This window comes from Centruroides sculpturatus, unplaced genomic scaffold, assembly GCF_000671375.1.
Source record: "Centruroides sculpturatus isolate CEXI.00-Female unplaced genomic scaffold, Cexi_2.0 scaffold822, whole genome shotgun sequence".
NCBI lineage: Eukaryota > Metazoa > Arthropoda > Arachnida > Scorpiones > Buthidae > Centruroides > Centruroides sculpturatus.
Window position 1 is genome coordinate 64,860 of NW_019385103.1, and position 22,756 is coordinate 87,615.

The 22,756-nt window shown below is 31.2% G+C and overlaps 1 protein-coding gene across 1 annotated transcript in view; it reads left to right on the plus strand.

Annotated features, from left to right (window-relative positions):
- Positions 1–1,003: 1,003 nt before the first annotated feature.
- Positions 1,004–22,756, plus strand: part of LOC111634719 (eukaryotic translation initiation factor 5-like) — a 32,007-nt gene continuing 10,254 nt past the window's right edge. Inside the window, exons 1-5 of the mRNA XM_023379558.1 lie at positions 1,004–1,137; positions 1,291–1,443; positions 17,861–17,978; positions 18,052–18,288; positions 18,700–18,781. Of these exons, the coding sequence (XP_023235326.1) occupies positions 18,214–18,288; positions 18,700–18,781 (157 nt within the window). The 5' untranslated portion in view covers positions 1,004–1,137; positions 1,291–1,443; positions 17,861–17,978; positions 18,052–18,213. The remainder of the gene's footprint in view (positions 1,138–1,290; positions 1,444–17,860; positions 17,979–18,051; positions 18,289–18,699; positions 18,782–22,756) is intronic.

The following is a 22,756-nucleotide window of genomic DNA, read 5'->3' on the forward strand; positions in this document are numbered from 1 at the left end:
TTAACTAATTCTTCAAAGTCTAAAAGAGTTAAAAATTCATTTTCATTATGGCATTGACTTCCGATATTCTATTAACGAATAGCAAATTACATTATATACTTATGAAGCATACCAAAGCGTCCATATTGTTATCAACAATATTTAAATCTTGTATTTTTAAATGATTCAACACGAATTAATATAATGGTGGAAGTGGCTGGCATGTAAAGAATTATTAGCGTAAAGTGTAAAAATTCACAAATATTAATAATTAAGTTGAAAATGCCAAAATTTTAAATAAACTTTATAAAATTGCACAAAATGATGCCATAATTTTTCAAATTAAATATTTCAGAGGGCGCTGATTTAATTAGAGCACGAAAAATTGGAAAGACGGAAGCGCTTGCGTGTTATTTTTTCCCTCGTTTTATTTTAAAAATCATTTCTTATTTAAAAAATGATATTAACGTTATGAAATGTATTTTATGTATAGATTTGTTATTATTAATTGGAATGGTGTAGAGCGACTTTGATTTCTCCAATACAATTAGTGATGATTAAACAATGAAAATTACTGGAACAAGCCCATTATGAGTTCGGCCAAGTCCACAATGAGGCGGCTGAGTGGTGAGAGACGGGGCCCGACATATCCGACCAACCCCGAAAAATTCCTGAGGATTTTTCGACCTCGGGTTTCCAGAGCGGCAGGCTGCCACCTTAACCTCTGTGCCATCCGGCCATATTAATAACGTAATTAGATATGACGCTTCGCTCTATTCTCCGATTTTCAAATAGCTTAAATGTGACGTCATTAATAATTTTATTAGTTTAATATTAAAGTTCAAAAACGACATTCAAATTTAAATCCCTAACTATTTAAAAAATAATAAGACCACCTATTAAAACACCCGATTTAAATTAAATTCCGATGACGTAATCGCCGAATTCTTTTTATCTAATTTGCATATACTTTTTATCCATTTTAATTTATTAATAATAACCGTTACGTGTTACGCGATAATAATTAATAATAAATAAGAAACGATAAACAGAAGAATTAATAACAATTTCAAAACTCGATTGAGAAATAGCAGAGGGCGTTAAACATCCGGGTCCTTACTGCAATCCGAACTGCGCTGTTCATTTCGGAGCGAAGAGGTATGGGGTGATGACGTGTTCGTCGTCTTATTCGTTATAATTGCGAAATAATATTTACGTATTAATTCTAAATTTACATATAATGATGGCTTTAGAAATTTCTCACCTAATTTACACGCGAAATAATATAATTCGTTTAATGTTTTATCGCAGGTGCGGTGGAAGTTCGTAGGCAAACTTTCCACCTTCCGATAGTCGCCATCTTGAATCGGGACGAAGAAGAAGTAAATCGTCTGATTTTCTGTTTTTGCAAAATCATCTACGTTCTTCAACGGTCTTATATGACGTCTTTATTTCGTACCATCGGTAAGTTAGGTTTTTCTATCCTTTATTTAAGTGACAAAGCTTAAAACAGCCATTTTTTCTCTTAACATATGCAAGGTTAGGGCCATTTTCTTCCCCCTTCGCCACCTTCAACCTTTATTTTATCTCAAGAATTAATTTTCGCCATTTTATTCACTTGAAAAAAAAAATTTCACCTTAAATTATTGTTTGGTGCTGTTTGAGTGTTTGTGTGGTATTTTATTTAATGTAAATGAATTGTAATTTGATATTTATGCCCTTATATGGATCTTATGGTAGAAGTTGATTTCAGGTAGTTTGTCTGTCTGTACAATGTTACTTGAAGTCAACTCATACCAACTTTGATGTGATTCTTATCTGGGTTTTTATTCTTTTTTAATTTTTGTTTTTCAGCCTAATTTACTGGAAAAATACTTTTTACTAGCTTGTTTTACGATAACCATTGTGATCTGGCAATAAGTGAGACGGATATTTGAACATTTGCACTTTGCAAATAAGGAAATTGTATTTTGCCAGTTTTGTGGGTAAATGAGGGCGAATTGAACTTCGTCCTTGAGATTTTAAAGCGGTTTTCTTTGTTTGTAAAATTTTTTTAAGTTTGAACTATAAAGGAAAATGGCCGATAATTTAAAAAAAAAAAAATACTGTTTATTTAATGTATAATGAACAATGAGAATTAGATAAATTAATGGCAGATAAAAATAGATATATCGTATTAAAGTATGTGATAACTGGTTTGGATTCTATCTGCGTTCTTTCCCGTTTTGCATTAACTGAAATTTGTAAACTTTCTTGCCTTTTTGGATGACAAATTCCTCATTAGATTAACGATTTGTGTGTTTCATTTAAGTTTTATTTAGAAACTTTTAAAAATTTTTAGTCATGTTATAATATTGAGTTAAGACGTACCTCCTTATCTGGTACCAATATGGGTTAGCTTGAAATTGATAATTTGTCGGTTTATCTGGGTTATTTTTCTACAAAATTACTGTTAACAGCATTAAAATTTCTGTATGCCTCCTTAGAATGGCATTGGTGGGTTATAACCTAGAAACTGTTAATGTTAGATGTTTACTAAAATGGAATATAATATGAAGGATGTGTGTTTTAGATTACAGTTAATCTACTCAAGTTCATGAATTTTTTTTTGTAATTAAAAGTATTGATGTTTTATGGTAAACTAAGTCTAAATTAGAAATTTGTCTGTGTAATTAGCCAAGTTATGGCCCGACAACTTTATTCGCTTGAAGTGGAAATTATACTCAATAAAATGGTTTATCCAACATTAATGTCGATCGAATGACGACGATGAATTTGATCTTTGAGCTTTGTATACTTTATAACTTTTTTTAATTGCTTTTGGAATTGCACATTCCGTATTCGGAAGAACATTTATAATACTATTTTGGAATCCTATTTTAAATCATTCTAACTTTAGAAAGTGACGTAATGTGTTCTGTTTCATTTTAATTCATCAAATTTTCATATTAAAATCAATATTTCAACTGAAGTATTGATTTTGCTTTTTTAATCTCTTGTCTAATTTCTGGTTTGGGTCTCTATTTGGCATATGTAAGTAATTTAAGTTAATGTTTTCCTATGTAAAAAAAAACTTGCAGAAAAGTGTAACTTTATTATTGATACTCATTGTTTTGCCTTGTTACATGTATTTTGATGTCGCAATTATAAATTTGTGTGTAATTATTTACTGTACCAAGAAGTTTATTTGCTAAGTAATGATTAGTTAACATCTTTGTTATAAACTTACTTTTAATTGGGATAATTATGCTTTATATTATTAAAGTATGGGAAAAAATACTTCAGGACAGTGCTTTAATGGAGTTTGAGTGAATTTGTCGTTGGCAAGAAGTTCTTCTGAGCTGCTGTGCATATTTAAACCTAGGAACAACCTTGTTAGGAGTATCCTTGGTCTGTAGATGACCAAGAGCTTGAAGGCACTTGCTGCTGATTTAAATTCACTCAAATTCTTTAATGGAGCATGTATATTGTCCGAAATAAATCTTGAGTGTTACAAAGCTTTAACTTCTGAGATGTTCTAGAATGTCTTTTATGTACTTTTAGGGAAAGTGGCTGCTGTTTCTATTGATAAATACTTCATTTGATGAAATTAAAAATGGCCTAGTCAATTTTCTATTACTTTGATTATCTACAATAATTAAAAGTAATACTTATGTGCATATTTAATGCAAACTTTCTACAAGTTATATAAAGTTGGATCTCAAATATCTAATAAAATACATGACAAATACTTTCTATTTTTTCACTCACATGTTCGTATTGGCTACAAAAGGTGGTATTTTTGATATGACTACATTTCACTAATTTAATATGTCGGCACATCCAAGTACTTTACCTGATAATTTTTCGGCGTCTGTTCAGAAAGCTGTTATTTTAACATTTGGCACGATTTCAAGTCTTTTAACACTTAACATTTATGAGAAGCTGCTGTGGTTTCCGCATTTAGTTGATTAATATATTACATATAGTGTTTTGTGTTAAATTTTTGATTTTATTATTAGCTTCTGATAATGCTTGCCTTGCAAGTTTTCTGTTAAATAACAGTTTTGTCAGGTTTTTTTTTGTAGAATTACTATACTGTTTTTAAATTTTATTATTCTTAATTTTTTAATTTTAAAAGTCAGTCAGCAGTTTTTTCACAAAGGTAAACTAAGTAAGTTTTAGTAATCAGAGCTTTGCACGGTATTGATTTCATATTACCTAACCTTGACTTGCACAAACTGTTAAAATTGGTAGTTGAACTCAATTGGAAAAGTTCAATCTCTCGACATTTCCTTTCGAACTTTATTACAGCCTCTTGTGAAGTGTAGTTAATTTATATAATGGAAGAGTGGAATTAATTTTCTATTCTAGTAAAGTGCTTCGGAAATTTTTTAAAGCTATTTCTGGTTGCAATATTTGCACGTCAAAGTGTAGCGTGGCTATAGCAACATAGTGCAAAGCAAATGTAGTTTCTGCCATTAATTTTTAATTTTAGGTCAATTGATTTGAATTTAAAATGCCAATGTTTTGTAGCTGTATGCATAGTGTCAAATATATAGACCACTACTGAAAATTTGGGACTTTAAAGAAAAAATATGGTTAGTTTGATTTGATTTGTTAAGACAGCAGCAAATTTTTAAAATACACATCTAAGAATAAAAGTTTACAGCATAAACATGCCATAAGAAGTAGACAATGCAAGTGATTTACATAATTTCATGCATTAGGATTTTTTCAGGTGTGTGTGTGTGTGAGTAATGTTCAGGATAGCAGTTTTAATGAGCAAAAGCAAAATTTGGAAGCTTTACAAAAAGTTAACAATTGGTTTTCTGTTACAATAAATTTGTCTTGGATAAAGGTTGTTTTGGATGATAAACTTTTATGTAAATCAAACTAAGTACAATTCTGTCAACATTCAGAGTTAAGTTAAAATAGTAGGCTAATATTGCATTAGTTACAAAATATTATTTTTATATTTATTATAATATAAAAAGCAACAATATTTCAGGAATTTTAAGAATTTCAAATATTTGAAAGAACTGACCTTGATTTTTGCTTATTTTTCGGAATTTTTCAAACAAGTTTTTGCTTGACCTTGATGATTCCTGGTTCCTTACTGCCTTGATAAATTTTTTCCCTACTCTGAAATTGTGAGAATGATTTGGTATGCAGGAGATTGTGTTTAATTTAAAGAGGTTAAATTATTTTGTATTGAGGTCATGTATTATTGCCAATGGGTGCTTTTCTTATCTTGTTTCTTTCTAGTTTAAATATCAAAATTTAAACAATTTTCATATACTATTAAATTCTTTGATTAATTTTTTATGAAACTTAAGTGTTCTTTCCAGGCTCTTCTGGATGGATGGTCCTCCACCCAGCCAGAAGAGCCTTTACTAACTCCAGCTAGTTAATTTGGCAAATTGATGTGTCAAAGTAATGATGATAATTATAAGCTGTAAAGCTCTGTTCTGATTTGTAAAAAAAAATGTAGACACAAGTGATAAAATACTGTCCAAAGATCAGAAAATTGAATTAAAGTATTTTGACTCGTAAGCAGAAACCACAAGCTGATGTCACAACATCCTTATTTTCTAATGGCTGTCTATAAATAAATGTCTTGGACATGACTAAGTAAAATATTGATTTGCTTATGAGTAACATTGTTTTAAATATCAAATAGCTTGATTTCCTTTATCAAGATGTTAAATATCAACCGAATTTTGGTCAGATTTTCAACTTCCAGTTATTTTTTTGCTTAGTTTTAGAACTAAAACTACATTTTTGACTGAAACCTAGTTTAGTGAACTCACAAGGAAATGCTAACATACTACTAAATTAAAAAACTAATAGGTAGACATAGATATTTACCTTTCAAAAGATCCACAGATAATTTGGAATCATCATACATACAAAGAAAAGTATAAGTTGATATATAACTGGCAATATCTTTCAACTTGTGACCATCCACACTTACAATGGCCAAAACTAGCATGGTTTAAATATTTGAATTCAAAAATTGATCTTGTGCAAAAGTATCTTAAGTGTTCTTTATAATATGATTGTTAAATTGAAATACATTGCTGTTTAGCTGTTAGCATGCATTATGATGTACTAACAGAAGTGGCACTTGTACCAGACTTCATATATTCACATTTCACTGGTTATTATTATATACAGTTGCTTGGATTTGCTTTGTTTTGAAAAACTGAATTAAGTTTCAGCAGAGCTGCTTGGGCTAGATGATGATTTTAACCTTAGTTTTGTTTTCTTTTTCTATTAATTTTTTAATTTCATTATAAAATTAATTCCACATGATTATGATATTGTTTGATTTTTGCCATTGCTAAATTGTACTACCATCCATTTTTGGATTTTTAATAATTCACTGGTGCCAATAGTTGATGCTATTCTGCATGATCCGGATGTTTTGGCACCATCCATTGGCACTCTTCACTCTAGCACATGAATTATTAGTGTCCACTTTTGGCAGCTCGATAAATGATCCACCCTTCGACAGATCCTGCTCCAGACTCAACTTATTTGAATGTTGTTGGTCTACATTGTAAACTAAGGATTAAATATATACATGTATATGTAATGTAAATCTACAGTTCAGAATGCAATATTAAAGAAATAGTGGTGTATGTAACACTTTGATTCTTATCTTATTTGACTTAACAAGAATATTAACTTAAAATATCCTGCTGGAAGCAAGGATGAACTCGGTTTCGGCACATAGCTGCCATGTACAGAAACTGAGTTCATCCTTGTGTTCAAACATGCTCCGTCAAGTGTTATGAAGTTCTTGAAGATTGTGCTACTTAATGCTATCCATTGACAAAAAAATAGGGAGTTCTCTTCTGCTTCAGGGTGTCATTCTACCCTGGTTTTCTGTGTGTTGGTACAGAAAGAGGGGTTATAATTACAAATAACAAGAAACTTTCATATTTTATTAGTCCTTCAGGTACTGTACCTTTTTTTTTTTTTTTTTTTTTATCTCGCCCAGATGATAAAAATGTCGCTGGGGAGAAGACACCAATAATGTAAAAGTAAATAATTTCAACATCTTGAAACAGTGAATATTGAATGTTTCATATTGTTTAGGTGATATTTTCTTTACAGATCTTTCATTTCAAGGATTCCTATAGAAAACTTTGCAATAGTGTGGGATAATGTAAAATGTGTTTGACTGGAAATGTAGAAATGTATGATAGGGGCTGAGTTTTTTCTCAAATGAGCCAGAAAATGATTGTTTTGATTTTTGACACTAAATAAGACCTGGAATGCTATCACCTTTTGACAATTTAATATTTTTAATGAAAATATTAAATTGTCAAAAGGTGATAGCATTCCAGGCCATCTCAGAGATAAGTATTTAAGGTTGTAGTGCTTTTCAAACCATCTCATTACATCATGCATATGTAAGACACATTCATGATATCACAACTATCTTGCAGCAATCATGAGAGACCTCCATAATGTCATTTTTATGACTTCACGTTACCAAAAATGATGTCAAAATGGAAAAATGGCTGCGTATATCTGATCATGTAGGAAAATCTTTAATATTTTCATCTTCAAATCTTGATTAATGTCAGTTTCAATATATAGTTAGAAAATAATATTCAGATTTTGGCAGTAAATCTGTTAGTAGAATGCCAAGCATCAGTTGTAAACTTTATATTTCACCTATTCTTACACAATAAGATTGCTGCATTTGCAGTTTTGTTACAACAATCATAAAAATTCTCTTGCATATCATGGAATTGAAGACAACATTTGTCATTAAATGTGTACCTTGACCGTTCTACATTACCTTGTCCTTGACACGTTGTTTTCTGGTTTACAAGTTAAATCAGTTGTTACTGCCTCTCCGCTTTTAAAGGTCATTCTTAATTAAACTTAACTCTGAGGATTTGAAATAGATTTTTTAAAATAAGGTTTGATGATCGTTAACCAAAATTATCCTTACAATCATTGTAAGGATAATTTGAATTTGCTTAAATTTAATTTTTTCTTTTTTGTAATGTTTTCTTCTGGTGAGTCAGTTGTTGATTTAACAATGATTTGTTTTGTTATTCAACTTTGTGATACACTTAAATTGGTGATTCATGCATATTAATCATAATAAGTGTTTATAACAAAGATAAACTGATGCCATGACTATGAAATAGTGTAATAGAACAGTTTCAAGTAATTTTTTTTTATTATGTTTATATTTGTTATAGTCAGCTCTGTGTATAATGGTAATTTCAGAATTTATGGTATATTGTTTTAATAGAATTTCAATTTAAAATTTAATGCTGGAGCCAGTTACTCTTCACTCAAATTGGGATAGGTGGAAATTACATTAACTGATCTATCAGTATGATTGGAGTTCCAGAACTAATTATGCACATTCTAATGAGGAACTACTGTCTTGTCTGAGTATTGTACACATTTTTCTACTTTATTCTTTCTATAACTACAGGGAAAATAGGTTTTTAATTTTTTCATTCCACTTCACATCTAAACTTACATATTTTAAGAGCAACCTTTTTTGGATTTTTTGAATTTTGATTTGGAAATTATATAGAATAACATGAAGTAATTGGGAAAATTTGATTTCTAGTGACTTTTTCAAACTTTAATATAAAATTTCTTGACTTATATAATGGCTTAAGAGCAGATGCTTCTAAAGTATTTGACTCAAGATTCCTTTCAGTGATCATTTTAGTATAGTGATTGAATCCATAAATTAAATTCTTTTTCATGTATGTCATGATGTAAACATATACACAAACTTATGTAATGGTTCTTAACTTGCTGGTGCTAACCAGTGGCCAAGTGGAGAAAACCACTGAACATTGATAGAGGGTTTGGTTGTGGGTTTGCACATTGCTAGTGGGCTGGCCAAGCAGACTTCCTGGTTTTTCTTCATGATTAACACTTAAATAGTGACCAGTTTCCCCGTAAGACCTCCCAAGAGGCATCCCCTCTGCAGATTGCCCATGTGTTGAATTACCTTATACAAATAAAAACCAAAATTTTAACTCACGAGACAATTAGCCTAAGTGGTATGCATGTTGAAAATCTATGCAAGACATGATAATGTGACTGCTTTAAAAATGTAGGCTTGTAATTTGTAGGCTTTCTTCAATTTTATGAAATTTATTGTTAATTACAATTCAGGACTGAACACATTCTACTGGTAAGATCAAAATTGATCTTAAAAGTTGTGTGTCTTATTGTGTATGTAAATATGTAAAAGTGTGTGTGTAGTGTATTGTGTAAATTTGTAATACTTACGTAAATGGTTTTACCTTATTTATTAGTTCTTGCTGTATCTCTCTACAGTAGTCATGCAAACTTGACTGGTGACATGTTATCAAATGATTGAGTTTTATGACGATGATGATAGTCTAAATAGCAGAATTTTGGTAAAGGTGTTTTGTATTTGTGTGTGTGTATATATATATAAATTTTATAAATGTATTAGTTTCATACCAATAGTGATTATTTAGTGGCCACTTTAGTTAGTGACATTTGCATTGCAGTGCTTTGCAGTGGCACCTTTTGGAAAAGGGTTAATTCTTTGTTAAAATGCGGAATTGATGGTTGCTGGTGAAAAATGATAACTTATGTCGTTAAAAAACAGGATCCAAATGATTTACAAAATGTCAAGTTTCCAGGACTCTACTGTATTTAGTATTTTAGGTATTTAGTTATATTAACTAATACATCATATCAAACAATTGCATTTCCATATTCCATTTACATCAATGTTTGATGCTACACTTGAATTAGTTGGCAAATATGTGAAAGCTGTTAATAATGCTTTATCTATTTCTGGCTTTTGTTCAAAAGAAAGAAATTACATGTATGGATGAAAGATTACTGGAAATTAACTTTTTTGTGCTGTTTCCAATGTTCTAACATTCCAGTGATGAGCATTTGATTGTGAGGACAAATTTTCTAGATTTTATTTTGCCATTAATTGATTGTTGACAAAGAAAGGGTAATATATATTAGAATGTCTGTAGGAAAAGAATTGTTATTTTATTGTTACAAAGAGAAATTTATAGGTTTATTGAAATTTAACAGATCAATTCAGGGAGTTGTCCCACAATTGCAAATTAAAGTAACCTCAACAATTAGCCTGAATCTGTATTAGTATTAAAAGGCCAAGGTTTACAATGCGTTATACTGGTATAAATTGTTGAAAATGCGAGGAAATATTCCTAGTTTTTTGGAATAGAGAATACTGTAAATCTCAATCAGTAAAGCAGTTCTCAAGTTAAATACGTAAAGTTTTGCATTGATAAATATCTTTGCATACTAAATACGGTTTGTGGGGCTGGTTTTATATTATCTAATTGCTAGATAAGTTTTCACATTTTTCATACTCTACTTCAGAGGAAAAAAAATTCATTATGCGTGGAAAATGTATAGAACATAAACTATGTAATGATGATGCTCAAGAGAGAGAACAGTTTCTGGGCTGTGACAAGATTTTACTTAAAATTTTGTGATTTTTAATAATTTTAATTTAATACAGTATATAGTTTATTCTTGCTATAACTACGAGAAACTTGAGTTCAGATAATTAAATGGGAGTTTTTTAAGTTGATATTTTCACATTTTAATGAATAATTAGTTGATTGTGAATTTTTCTTGTAGAATTTCTTATTGAGATATAGCTAACAAATCAAAGATAATATCTGGCAATCTTACTAAATTGTATATTTTAGTGTTAATTCTAAAGTTAGAGTCCTTTTTGTATTTTAACGTCTGTTGTTGGAGTAAAATAGATCAAAACGGGTGCGACAAGTGATTTTGAAGAAAATTATCAATATGAAATGCTAGTCAAATGTAATGCTTCCTTAATCCTCCAAATTAACACAATTACTTGTACTTTTTTCTTTCTTTTAACATGTAGACATATTAGGTTATGATTTTTCAAACTTACTTACAGTCGACCCCCCCCATAATTACAGTCCCTATAATTATGATTCCTATAAAAATGCGAAAAAATTGTGATGGTATCCGTAAAAAAAGGTAAAAAAACTCCTATAATTAAGTAAAACGTAATCGGGCAGCCGAACTACTTTCCCGCTGTCCGTAGCGCCACGCTATGGAGAGATTTCTATCGTCTGGACAGTATTATATAAATTATATATAAATTAGGTACTGTACATATAATTATATATTAATTATATATAAATTAGGTACTGTATATATAATTATATATTAACTTATTGTAACTTTGTTATAATTAAATATATAATTTCCGCCGTCTAGCGTGGCGCCACGCTACGGAGATTTTACGCTAACTATCGTCTGTACAGTATGTAAATTAGGTACCGTAAGTCTAATACAGTACTGTAATTTTATACATTTCTTGTGAAAGAAACATTTCTTATTCAACGGCGATTAAAATTATTTATATTAATGATGTCTCCAAAGTTCAACGAAGTTGTCGTAGAAAAATAAGTTGTTAGAAATCGGCCGCTGTTTGCTGAGCTGTTCCGCGACGAAAACAAGCTTTAGCAATGGCGATGTCGAATGGTGCATACTCGGTAAGTAATATTTTGTTTATAGCGTAGTTTATGCAGATTATTTCCAAAAAAATATATACGTATTTTGGAAATGTTGAGTCGGATTAGTCTAGAATCGATTTTAATTTTATGGAAGAGAACCTTTCAATCAGCCGTAGTCTGTAAACTTGACACCTGTCGGGCTGTGATTGGAAGGACTCGTAAGAAATCGGATTCCTAAAGAATGGAACGTATCCATGATCTTATAGGGGGTCAACTGTATACTGCATGTGATTGCCATTCCTTGAATCTGATGATTTTGAAAAATCCTGTAATGGCTCTTCTTTGCATGCCAAGTTTTAATGTCATGCATTGTTTATATAATGTTTTGTTCAGAGAACAATGACCTTTAGAGGCCTCCTGTAGGAAGCCCTTGAAACTTTGCACTACTGTGAGCTAATGTAAAGTGAGTTTGGGTAGAAAAAAATGGCTGAAGTGTTTCTCAGAAGGACCAGAAAATGACTTATTTTTCACAGGCATGAAGTAATGCCATGAAAACATTTAAATTTGTTGAAGCCTGGAACACTGACCTATCTTAGAGACAAATGTTTGAAGTCAGCAACTTGCAAATGTGCATGATGTGGCTATTGTGTAAGACTTTTCTGATATAATTTTTGATGTCAGGTCACAAAAATGACATTTTAGTGGAAAATTGCCACCTTAGGCATGAAGTCATGATGATAAAGAAAAATTATATGCAATTGTGTTTGAAGCAGCAAGTTCCTATTGTGGATTTTTGAGGGACTGTGATAAGTGGAGGGAATAATTTTTTTGAAATATTTTGCACAGATGAATAGTATGTAGCATGAGAATGATGGAAGCACGGCTTGAATAATTCAATTTGAAAAAAATGTGTGTAAAAAAAAAAGTAATAGTTGTGGAAAATCACTGCTATTACACACAATCAAGGGTTAAATATCTTCTGAAGTTATTGCAAACACAAACTAGATTTTGATGAAATGACTACTGCAAACAGATGAAAAATTAAGTTTTTGATTATTGAAATCCTCTGGAAGACATGACTAAAACAAGTGGAATAAATATTTTGTCTAAATTTCATGTGCAAATGATGGTTGATGGGCAAAAGATAGTTGGGTCTGAGAGCTGTTAAGGGTCTATTTCGTCATTACATGACTTAGAAGGATATTGAATTGGTCATGAAGTTGATGGTTGAACTTGGTTTGTGATTTGATATTGCATTGGACAATTTTCTGCAGTATTGACTAATTGATGCTTTCTGATAAGTATTTGTTACAGTATAATATATCTATATTACACTTTTTTCTATGTTCCTTGCACTTTGTGTCCTTACCAAATTTGTTTCCCACATTTAGAAACCATTAAATGCAATGTTTCTTCTTACCTGTTTTAATGGCAGAAAGGATCTGATGGGATGTGTAATTTCAAATCATTTAAATGTGAAATAAGTCTTGGACTCTTCATTGATCCTGGTGTTAAACTGTTCTTGTTATTTCCTAGTTCCATTCAATACTTCCCTTTCCATTAGTCTTCTATGATAAAATCTAATTTCAAGACACTTGGATATTCAATAATTTGGGACAAAATTTAAGTGTGCATTCAACTGAAATGCTTTTATTATTCTGGCTTTTCTATGAATCTAGCAGCAACACAACTTTATTTCATTTTGGTTTTTGACATAACTCTACGTTGTACTAAGTTGTCTGCCAACGACAGTTTATTATAAACCATGTGCTGACTGGACTATCTGATTACTGATTTCAAAATTACTACTGTTGTACTGTTGTCCAATGGTTAAGATTCATAGCTCTAGTGAATAGAACTTTTGCTTTATTAATGGAAAATATGAATGAAATGTTTTTAATTAATGACATTTTGTAATAATCAGAAACAGTTTAAATGTGTGCTAATTACTAACCTACTATTTGAAACTAAACTTGTCAAGCTAGCTGTGACAAAATGTAAATACTTTATTTTTATTAGATTTGAAAGGCAGTTGATTTTAAAATGCCTAAGTGATGACAACAAAAAAGTCTGTTTAAAGCTTTGGCTATTATCTTAATTGAGTTCCTCTTTATGATATGATATATATTGATTAAAGAGAGATTTGGCGGTCATCCAATGGCTAGATATTTCGGTTACTGCCAGTCTGATCAGACATTAGTTATAATTGCATTTTTAATAAACTCTTAAAAAATTAATAGCAAAGTATTAATAGGAAAACATGTCTTGACTATGAAATATCATCATAAATCATTATTCAAAAACTTTATTTTTTGGTTGAAATATATGCACTTCATTGCATGGTTAATTTATTATATCTCTTTCACAGAGTGATTTTAAGCTGGCTTAACTAAGTCAGCTTAAGTTATCCAATGTGAGTGAAATTGACTTAATGTTAAACCAGTTTAACTACCAACAACTAGCTCAACTTAAATTGTTTTTCCAACGTTGCTTCAAGCTATCCTCGAGATCCACCACAAGTTTAAAACAAAATGGCAGAAGCAAATATCCAAATGTGCAATATTTTTTTTATTGGTAAATATACTATACACTGTTTTAATTGGTAATATACTGTACACCAGGCATGGTCACCATACGGCTCGTCTAATGAATTTATGCAGCCTGCGATTAATCTTTCAACATTAGCTACTGAAGTCCAAATAGCTCGATGAAGAAAATTCTGACGCCTAAAAAAAAGTCAACAAAACTCACTGCTGTGCATTTGGAGTTAACCCTCCATTACAAATTTAGTCTCTATGGGGTGACACCACAATGAGATCTCGCACCACCTCAAAATCTTCCTAGGGCAGCCTCTGGTTTGGCCCGTAGAAAAAGTTTTCTTTCCAATTCGGCCTGGGACAAAAACTGTTGGCCACCCCTGCTGTACACTAAATATTTTGAGTAACATTTCAGAACATCCACTGTTTTCATAGTTGAATTAACAAGATTAATATCTTGTTGTCAACAACCATAATAGTAAAAATGAATGTTTGGATAAAACATCTATTCAAAATAATTATTTGAAATTGAGGTTTTAAACTGAAATTATACAAAATAAGTTAGTGTACAATGGTTTGTCAAAAATAAAATTTCAGTTTTATTTAAAATTTAATTTATAATTGTTAGTGGGCAACATGAAGTAAGTCACTTGACGTTATGCAATGTGAATGAGTAGTTAACCCTGTTATCAATAATTTGACTTAATTCTCCTCAACTATTGAGTCAGCTAAAAAAATTAGTGTGAAAGGGGTTTTAATTTATGTATAGAGTGGGTGATCGGTTAACGAACAGTTCAGACAATGAACAAATTGGATAATAAACACTTTTTTTGCAAAAGATTTTTATATTCGTGCAATGAATACTTCACAGAACAAACAGAAAAAGAAGTGACATAAAATAGTGAATATCGATTAGTCTTCCCTTGTCTCCAAGTGACAATTGGAAACTTTTTGGAGCTCTGAAGACGTTGACGCTCAACCCAATACCAATCAGATAGTATTCCTCCGAACTTTGAAACTCTCCCTTGTAATTTCAGCTTTTTGTTTACCTTTCTGACGAATAATTTTTTATAGTCTTTGCGAGACTTTCGGGCGGGTACTCATTAAGTTTTGCGTCGGTGTTTATTTACAAAAGGCGCGAGTTTAACTTCTCATCGGATATTCGTTAATGTTTTAATACCAAATTTTGAATTTCATCTGGTCCTTGCATTTAAATAATTTTTTGTGATCTAGTTGATTTCTGTTCTCTGAATTTTTCTAAGTGCTTTTCTGAACTTTTTATTTAAAAAAGAAACTGATAATATTATGGAGCCTAAAAAGAGTGGAGTATCAAGAACTAATAATGCTCACTGTAGAAACAACCAAGAGATAATAGCCAAGGTAGAGAGTGGGCACAAGATGTCTGTTGTTGGTAGGCAGTATGGCTTGAACAGGTCTATAGTAGGCACAATCTTAGCTATGATAGATAGATATATCAAGAAGTCTCAAGCAGCTAAAGGAGTAATGAAAATTACATCTGAGAAATAGAGCATTGAAAAGCTCATAATGGAAACTGATGTGACGACAGAAAATGCCAAGAAACTCAGCGAGATGTGTTCTTCTTTTTCAAAAAAGATGAAAGAAAACCAATGCCGACATCTGCTATTAAAGATCTTTTGAAGAAGTGGGAAGATGTCAGAACAACAGACATTCAAATGGCATCCAAACCAGAATGAGGCTTGGAATCTCTACAATTATAATATTAATTAATTCCAAAAAATCCTGAAGAGAGAGAAGCAATAGACATTGGACAGATTCTTTAGCCTGTCCTACATTGATCCCGAAAATATTTATGTTGACCTCATTGACCTGCATGGGCGATCCCAAATATTTCCTTGTTTACATCGGAACGTTTTTGATACTAGATGTCACTTTGCGTCACAATTTTTATATTAAGACAAACTTTTAAAATTATTTTTTGTTTTTATGTTGTTCAATATATATATATTTGTTTGTGAAACACAAAAAAATAACTTTTTCGATACAGTAAACACGATTATTATTTTAAAAAAATTTAGGCTTAACATCATCAAAAATTCAACATGGCATCACAGGCAATAAATAAAAATTTCAACATCAAAAAATAGGTTAACCCCCACAACAAATGGAAAAAACATGACCCCTAATAAAAATGCAAGACTGTGTGTATATGTACTTTTACTACTACATATACATACTTCGTTTATTTATTTTTTTGGAGTCTCCCGAATGAATTAATCAAATTCCTATTAAAAAAAATTCCTATGGTAAATCAATAATCAGTTAACAAGCAATTCAGATAGTGAACAAAGTCTTGGAACAGATTATGTTCATTAACTGATCATCCACTGTATTCACAATGTTTTTTTTTTTTCTCGATGATGATGTGCTATATATTCTACTGGGTAATGAACAAATTCAACAGATTCTCACCTTTATAAAAGGAATAAACTGGTATTCAGTAGTATAGATCACTGCTGTAAGCAGTTATTCACTAAATCACTGATTCCCAAACTTTTTTGATCTGCCGCCTTGTTGGTTCCATAAACTTACTCAGTTCCTCCTAACCCATTTTCCTTTGTGAGAGAGTGGCTTGGAAATAGTCTTAAAAAACTTTTCAGTGATCCTTGCACTTTGTGTCCTTACTGAACATTGTTCTCTACATCTGGAAAATATTAAATACAATGTTTATCTGTTTTAATGGAGGAAAGGTAAAAGATTGCCAGTGACCTCAACCCTCATCTATGATTATTGTTTAGTCAGTGTCCCTGCCACCAAGTTGCTTCTTTTCACTTTCCTACTTTTACCCACTGGACTAAACGAATACTTTCAATGTGCTGTGGTACTCCTTGGTCTAACAAGACCCACGCACCAAAAATCCCACAGTTGACAACTAACTTAAATCATAAGTCTTCTGACTGCAATTTTTTTTGCTAGTATGGGTTCTACAGCAAAATCCAATTGTTTAATGGACAGCTTCCCTGGTGCAATGCTCACCTATTATGGAAATTTACTGACAGGGACCAGAGTATTTTGTAATTAAAAAACACAACAGAAAAGATTCCTCAAAGATACTCAAACCAATAAAGTGTTCTGTTGACAAAGATGAAATAAGGATTGCCAAGTGTTCTGTTGGAACGAATTGAATGTGATTTGTAGTTTTGGTGGAATGCTGCCATTCTAAAAGCAATTAAAGCTACCATATTTTCTATGACTATGCGTAAGTTTGACTAATGTCTAAATACCAAAGTAGATTGTATAATGGTAGTTTACTTTTAATGTTTCTTTTCATTGTTTTGATATTTTTTAGTGAAATTCATTCTCAGATATGTTGATACTCTTTGTGCATTTTCAGTAATGAAAGCACATGTATCTTGATTTGTAAATCAAAATACATGTGCTTTATCTCATTAGAAAAGACTAATTTACCTGTTTATTTTAAAATATTAATTATAGATGTGACTGAAGTGTTTAGCATGCCGTCACATTCTGAATAGGCAGAAAACTGTGAAGGAATATCATTATAGTAATTTTTTTTATACTAATAAAATTTGTATGTAAAGTTTTCTGGGGTTCTTTCATTTTTGTTTTTTGTTTGTTGTGTATGTGTGTAAATGCTTTTAAAGTGTGGCACTAATCTATGCCTTCATTCAAATTTTGAATGATAGTTGAAACACATCAATATTACGTATAGGGTGCACAATTTCTAGTGATCTGTAGTTTGACCTCCTTAAATTGTCATAAGTAGTTTCAATATTTGTTGCTTACATAAATTTTGCAATTGAATCTTCTCACCATTTTAATGAAACTTCTTTCTTTTTGCAGAACTCTTAGGTCGAGGAAATCCAGCAAATTACCAGAAGCTGCTAGAACCTGTTCCTACAATATCAAGCAGGTTTATGCATTTCCTGAAGGTTTGGAGCACTAATCGTTTAGAAGCAAGGTAGTAATGACTATGTTTGTGTTAAATTGCTTCAGACGTCTTGTCATAACAGTCTTCTTTTTGTATCTTTCAGAATTCTCTGTAAACATCAAATATCACAACCTTTTCGATCGTGACTACTCTCTCCTCCACCCCTTTTCGTGGTACACCTCACCAGATTGCCATAAGTTAGGCTAGCAGCTCTTCAGCAAATTTGTGAAGCAGTGATTGGACGTGGCCAAAAATAATATTGAAAATGGGGAGTGTTAATGTTAATCGAAACCTTTCTGATCAGTTTTATCGTTATAAAATGCCAAAGCTTATTGCCAAGGTAAGCCAAATGCATTGCTAAAGTTCATAGTAGTAGCAAGAGACTTGGAATATACAATTTTAAGTTCTCTGCCACTTTATTTATAATGAATGCATGTTGTTGCGAAAAAGTTTATCAACTTTTGCTTGATTATAAGAGGCTTTATGTGCCTGTTGACAGAATTTAGGATAGGAGATAAAAAAGTTACTCAATTTAAAAGGAAACTTTTTCACAATTTTTAGATTGTCAAAATTTAGTTTGGGAGAAAATTATTTTGCAGTTTAAATTACTGTTGTAATTTTGAATATAGCTTTGGTAGTTTTAAATTTGCAATCAGTTAATGCATGATGTAATTTATATTACAAATATATTTTGGTTAAAAACACTTAATTTCTTATTACAAGTTGATAATCAAGGATTTTAATTTTCCAGGTTGAAGGTAAAGGTAATGGCATAAAAACTGTTGTTGTGAATATGGTTGAGATAGCAAAAGCATTGAATAGACCTCCAACATGTAAGTAAACTTTGCTTAGATGCAAAACTGTCTTAAATTTTGACAGAATTAACTTTTTAAGACAATAAAGTAACACAATATAAACTGAGCAACAAAATCGATTTGTCAGCAATTTTTTAATTTTAATGGCCTTGACATTTCGAAACTTCAATGACCTTTCTATAAATATAACTTGTTTTTCAGTATGTTTGCTTATAGAAAGTGATATTTGAAATAAGATTATGAAAAAGTTGTGAAATCATTTAATAAATGTTTTTAACTGGGCATTGAAAATAAACTAAATATGATTATTTTAATAACACCACAGATATATATATATATATATATTATATTTATTGTTCTGCTCTGTTAAGAATTTAACTAAATTAATTTATTGTCCAATGACACCCTTTCCAAATGAATCTATATATAAAAATGGTTAAGATTCTTTGGGGCAAGGATTTGAATCAGAGTTGGCACAAATTTTTGTTGATCAGCCATGTAATGACTGATGGGATTGACACAGATTTCAATCCCATCAGTCATTACATGGCTGAATCCATTAAGGGTATGCTTAAAAGGTGTTTTAGTTCTTGAAAGGCAGAAATATCAAATAAAAACATGAATAAAAATTAAGAATTATTGAATAAAGTTCTTTTTAACACAGATACATACACAGCCTATAAACATGTGAGGTTCTGGCTGGGGGTAGAGGGTCTTAAATATACTCTCTCACTTAATCGGCTTCTAGTCGGTTGGACTAGCCCTCTTGTCTAAGGATGGCTTATTGAACTTATATAGATCATGATTTGGAAAAATAGAGATCTTGTCAGGACTGACACCAGTTATTCTACTTTTAGTGGATTAATGTGCATTTTAAATATTAAATGAATTTAGATAGGAGGGGCTACTTCTCAATGAGAATGGAGACTAATTGATTAGAACATTATAAAAACAACAATATTTAATAAAAGTTAATGAAACAATTACAATGAAAATAAAACATACTGAGAGATCAAATATATGCTAATCGAATCTATGCATGTGTGAGAGTTTACATAAATCTATCATTTATACTACCTTCACATAGGCGGTTTATTCTTGTCTGCGGTTGACATACGATCTTTGTTGGAGGAGATGAGAATGTGAATCGTGAGCGTAACTTCTATGTGCGCATTAAAAATTATTGCCTTCTTATGTGGCTGTCTTTTCTAGGGTATCTCTTCATCACTGCTGCATAAGTCATGTTGCACATTCTATCTCTGGTGAACTGTGCCAAAAGGTAGGAAATCTACCCCTTTTTATAGGGACGGCTGAGTAACTGACTCATCGTCATAGGACATTGAACTTCCTTTCTAGACTGACTAAAGTTTAACTCCCTTTTTCCTCCCTTTTCAACATCATTTTTGTTAATATTTTTATCAAAGAAATAAAATATTTTATAGTAATTAATCTAATTAAACTGTGGATTTCACAAACATAATAAAAGCTTGTTCTACGACTCTGCCTTGATCCTCATCTGGCATAATACTAGATATCCATATATATTTCACATAGTATATACTCCTCCACTGACATCATAACATCACAAATGTACCATTTAATTTCTTGGATGTAATATTTAGTTAAAATTTAGCAAAATATTTAAAGTTGTGTGGTTTTNACCGTGGTCGACCGCAAAGGTTTTGAAAGTAGCCCGTGTTCTACGACTCTGCCTTGATCCTCATCTGGCATAATACTAGATATCCATATATATTTCACATAGTATATACTCCTCCACTGACATCATAACATCACAAATGTACCATTTAATTTCTTGGATGTAATATTTAGTTAAAATTTAGCAAAATATTTAAAGTTGTGTGGTTTTTTTTAAAAATTAGATTTAAAGTCAAATAAAATACAGTGGAACCTCGGTATACGACCTTAATCCGTTCCTGGTGTTTGGACTTATACCAAATAGGACGTATACCAAACCAACCTTTTCCACAAGAAGTAATGTAAAAATGATTAACCCGTTCTCATGTAAAAAAAATTGCTGGCTTTCCTCGCTAGTTTCTGCTTGATTTTTCATGAGATCAGCATGTATCCTTTTAACTTTTTCGCAAATAATTTCTTCCGATACGCTGTCACCGGCACACTGTTTTTCAGTTATCTAAAGCAGAAGCAATTTCTTGACATGATCTAATGTCTTCGATCTCTGTTTAGAAATTGATTTAACCCCTTTCTCAACGTTAGCAAATTTAATACAGCAATGTCTTTATTTTTCACGATTGTCGATATCGTCATTCTTGGAATACGGAATGCAACAGTTAAATCTCGTTAAATCTAGAACACGCGTGCCACCTTCATATTTCTTAACAATCACTTTTTTCAGTTCCGTTATGATTCTAGTCATTTTTTTATTTTTCTGTTGCCCTTTTTCAATTCATGATTAATAAAAATAATAAAATGTTACTTACAAATTAAAATCAGATGAAATTTAAAAAAGTTATAAACTGTAGCACTGCGAACGTCTAGTCTAGTGTAGTACACCGATAGTGCTACTTGTTCATAGATGGCGTGTATAATTGAATTAAGTCGTATACCGAGCAAAATTTGTTTTGTCCAAACAGGACGTATTCCGAATTGGACGTATTCTAAAGCAGACGTATACCGAGGTTCCACTGTAGTTTTAACGTCAACAAAAACAGATGACTGACTAAAAATCTGGAGAGTGAGTTTAGCATAAATTAAAGAACATCATATAATTGAATGTAAGAATATTATAATATGGTTTCCAAAAATATACTGTTCAGTGTCATCTAAATATATAAAATTACTTGTCCTGACTGACTGAGTCACTGATTTGATTCATCATCCAGAGCAAACTGCTGAACCTAGAAGTGAAATTTGGTACACAGTTAGGGTACATCATGAGAATGGACACTAAGAAGGGATTTTCTGAAATTCCCCCACGATGGAGAGAATTAATGCTTAACCTGAAGAATGGCTTTTGAAATTGATTCCCATACTTTCCCTTAAATTTATAACATTTCAGACATTGTTATATAAATTTTTATATATTTAGATTTCTAACCAAATGTTCGAACTGTTTTAAATTTGAATTTGTTATTGCATATTGATTCGATTTATAGAACGATTGTAAACATTCCAGAAAACTGATCAAATTGAAAACAGTTCATTTGATTCTCAGCAATTCTTATCATTTTTGGCAGTAGGTGTTATATAACAATTACTATGGTTGTTGAAATACCGAATATAAATGGGGTTTGCTTTCAAAATCCCTGCGGGCAAAGTCGCGTGTAACAGCTAGTTCATCCATAAAAGATCAGTATCACAACTAGCAAAATCCAGACTAATAGATATTCTCTAAATGGATGTAATCCTGATTTTGAACTTTATTCAATTGCTCAGTTTATTGGACAAAAGTTTATAATTTGATTATTTTGCACGTCGTGTAATGCACTATTTACACAAAGTGCATTATTTCACTATCTTTTGAAAAACTGAAATTTTGACATTTTATTGCATTTAGAGTATTACATACTTCATTCCAATATAATTTATTCATATATTAGTTACAATTTTTCATTAAATTTGTCCTAAAATCATAGTTTAAACTGTGGGTTTTTGTAACATTTAGATTTACTGTATTTTTGCAGAATGACTGACATGCTGGAGCCATATTCTGGTCACTATCTTTGGTCTCTCATCTCTCACAAGCCGGTCACTGATTGGCTAATCATTTGGCTTAGCCAATCAGCGACTGGCTTACGAGAGACCAGAGACAGTGACCAGAATATGGCCCCCCCCGGTCTATTTGGGGAGACCAGGAAATCAGATACTTCCATATGGTAAAAGCCAGCATGCCAGTTTATGAGAGGTTATACATCCCTTTCTAGAGGGTGCATTTAAAAAAAATGGAGTTATGTCACTTAAAAAGTAATGAGGTCTTTTATTTTAAAACTGAAACTGTCAGCTTTACATCAAAAA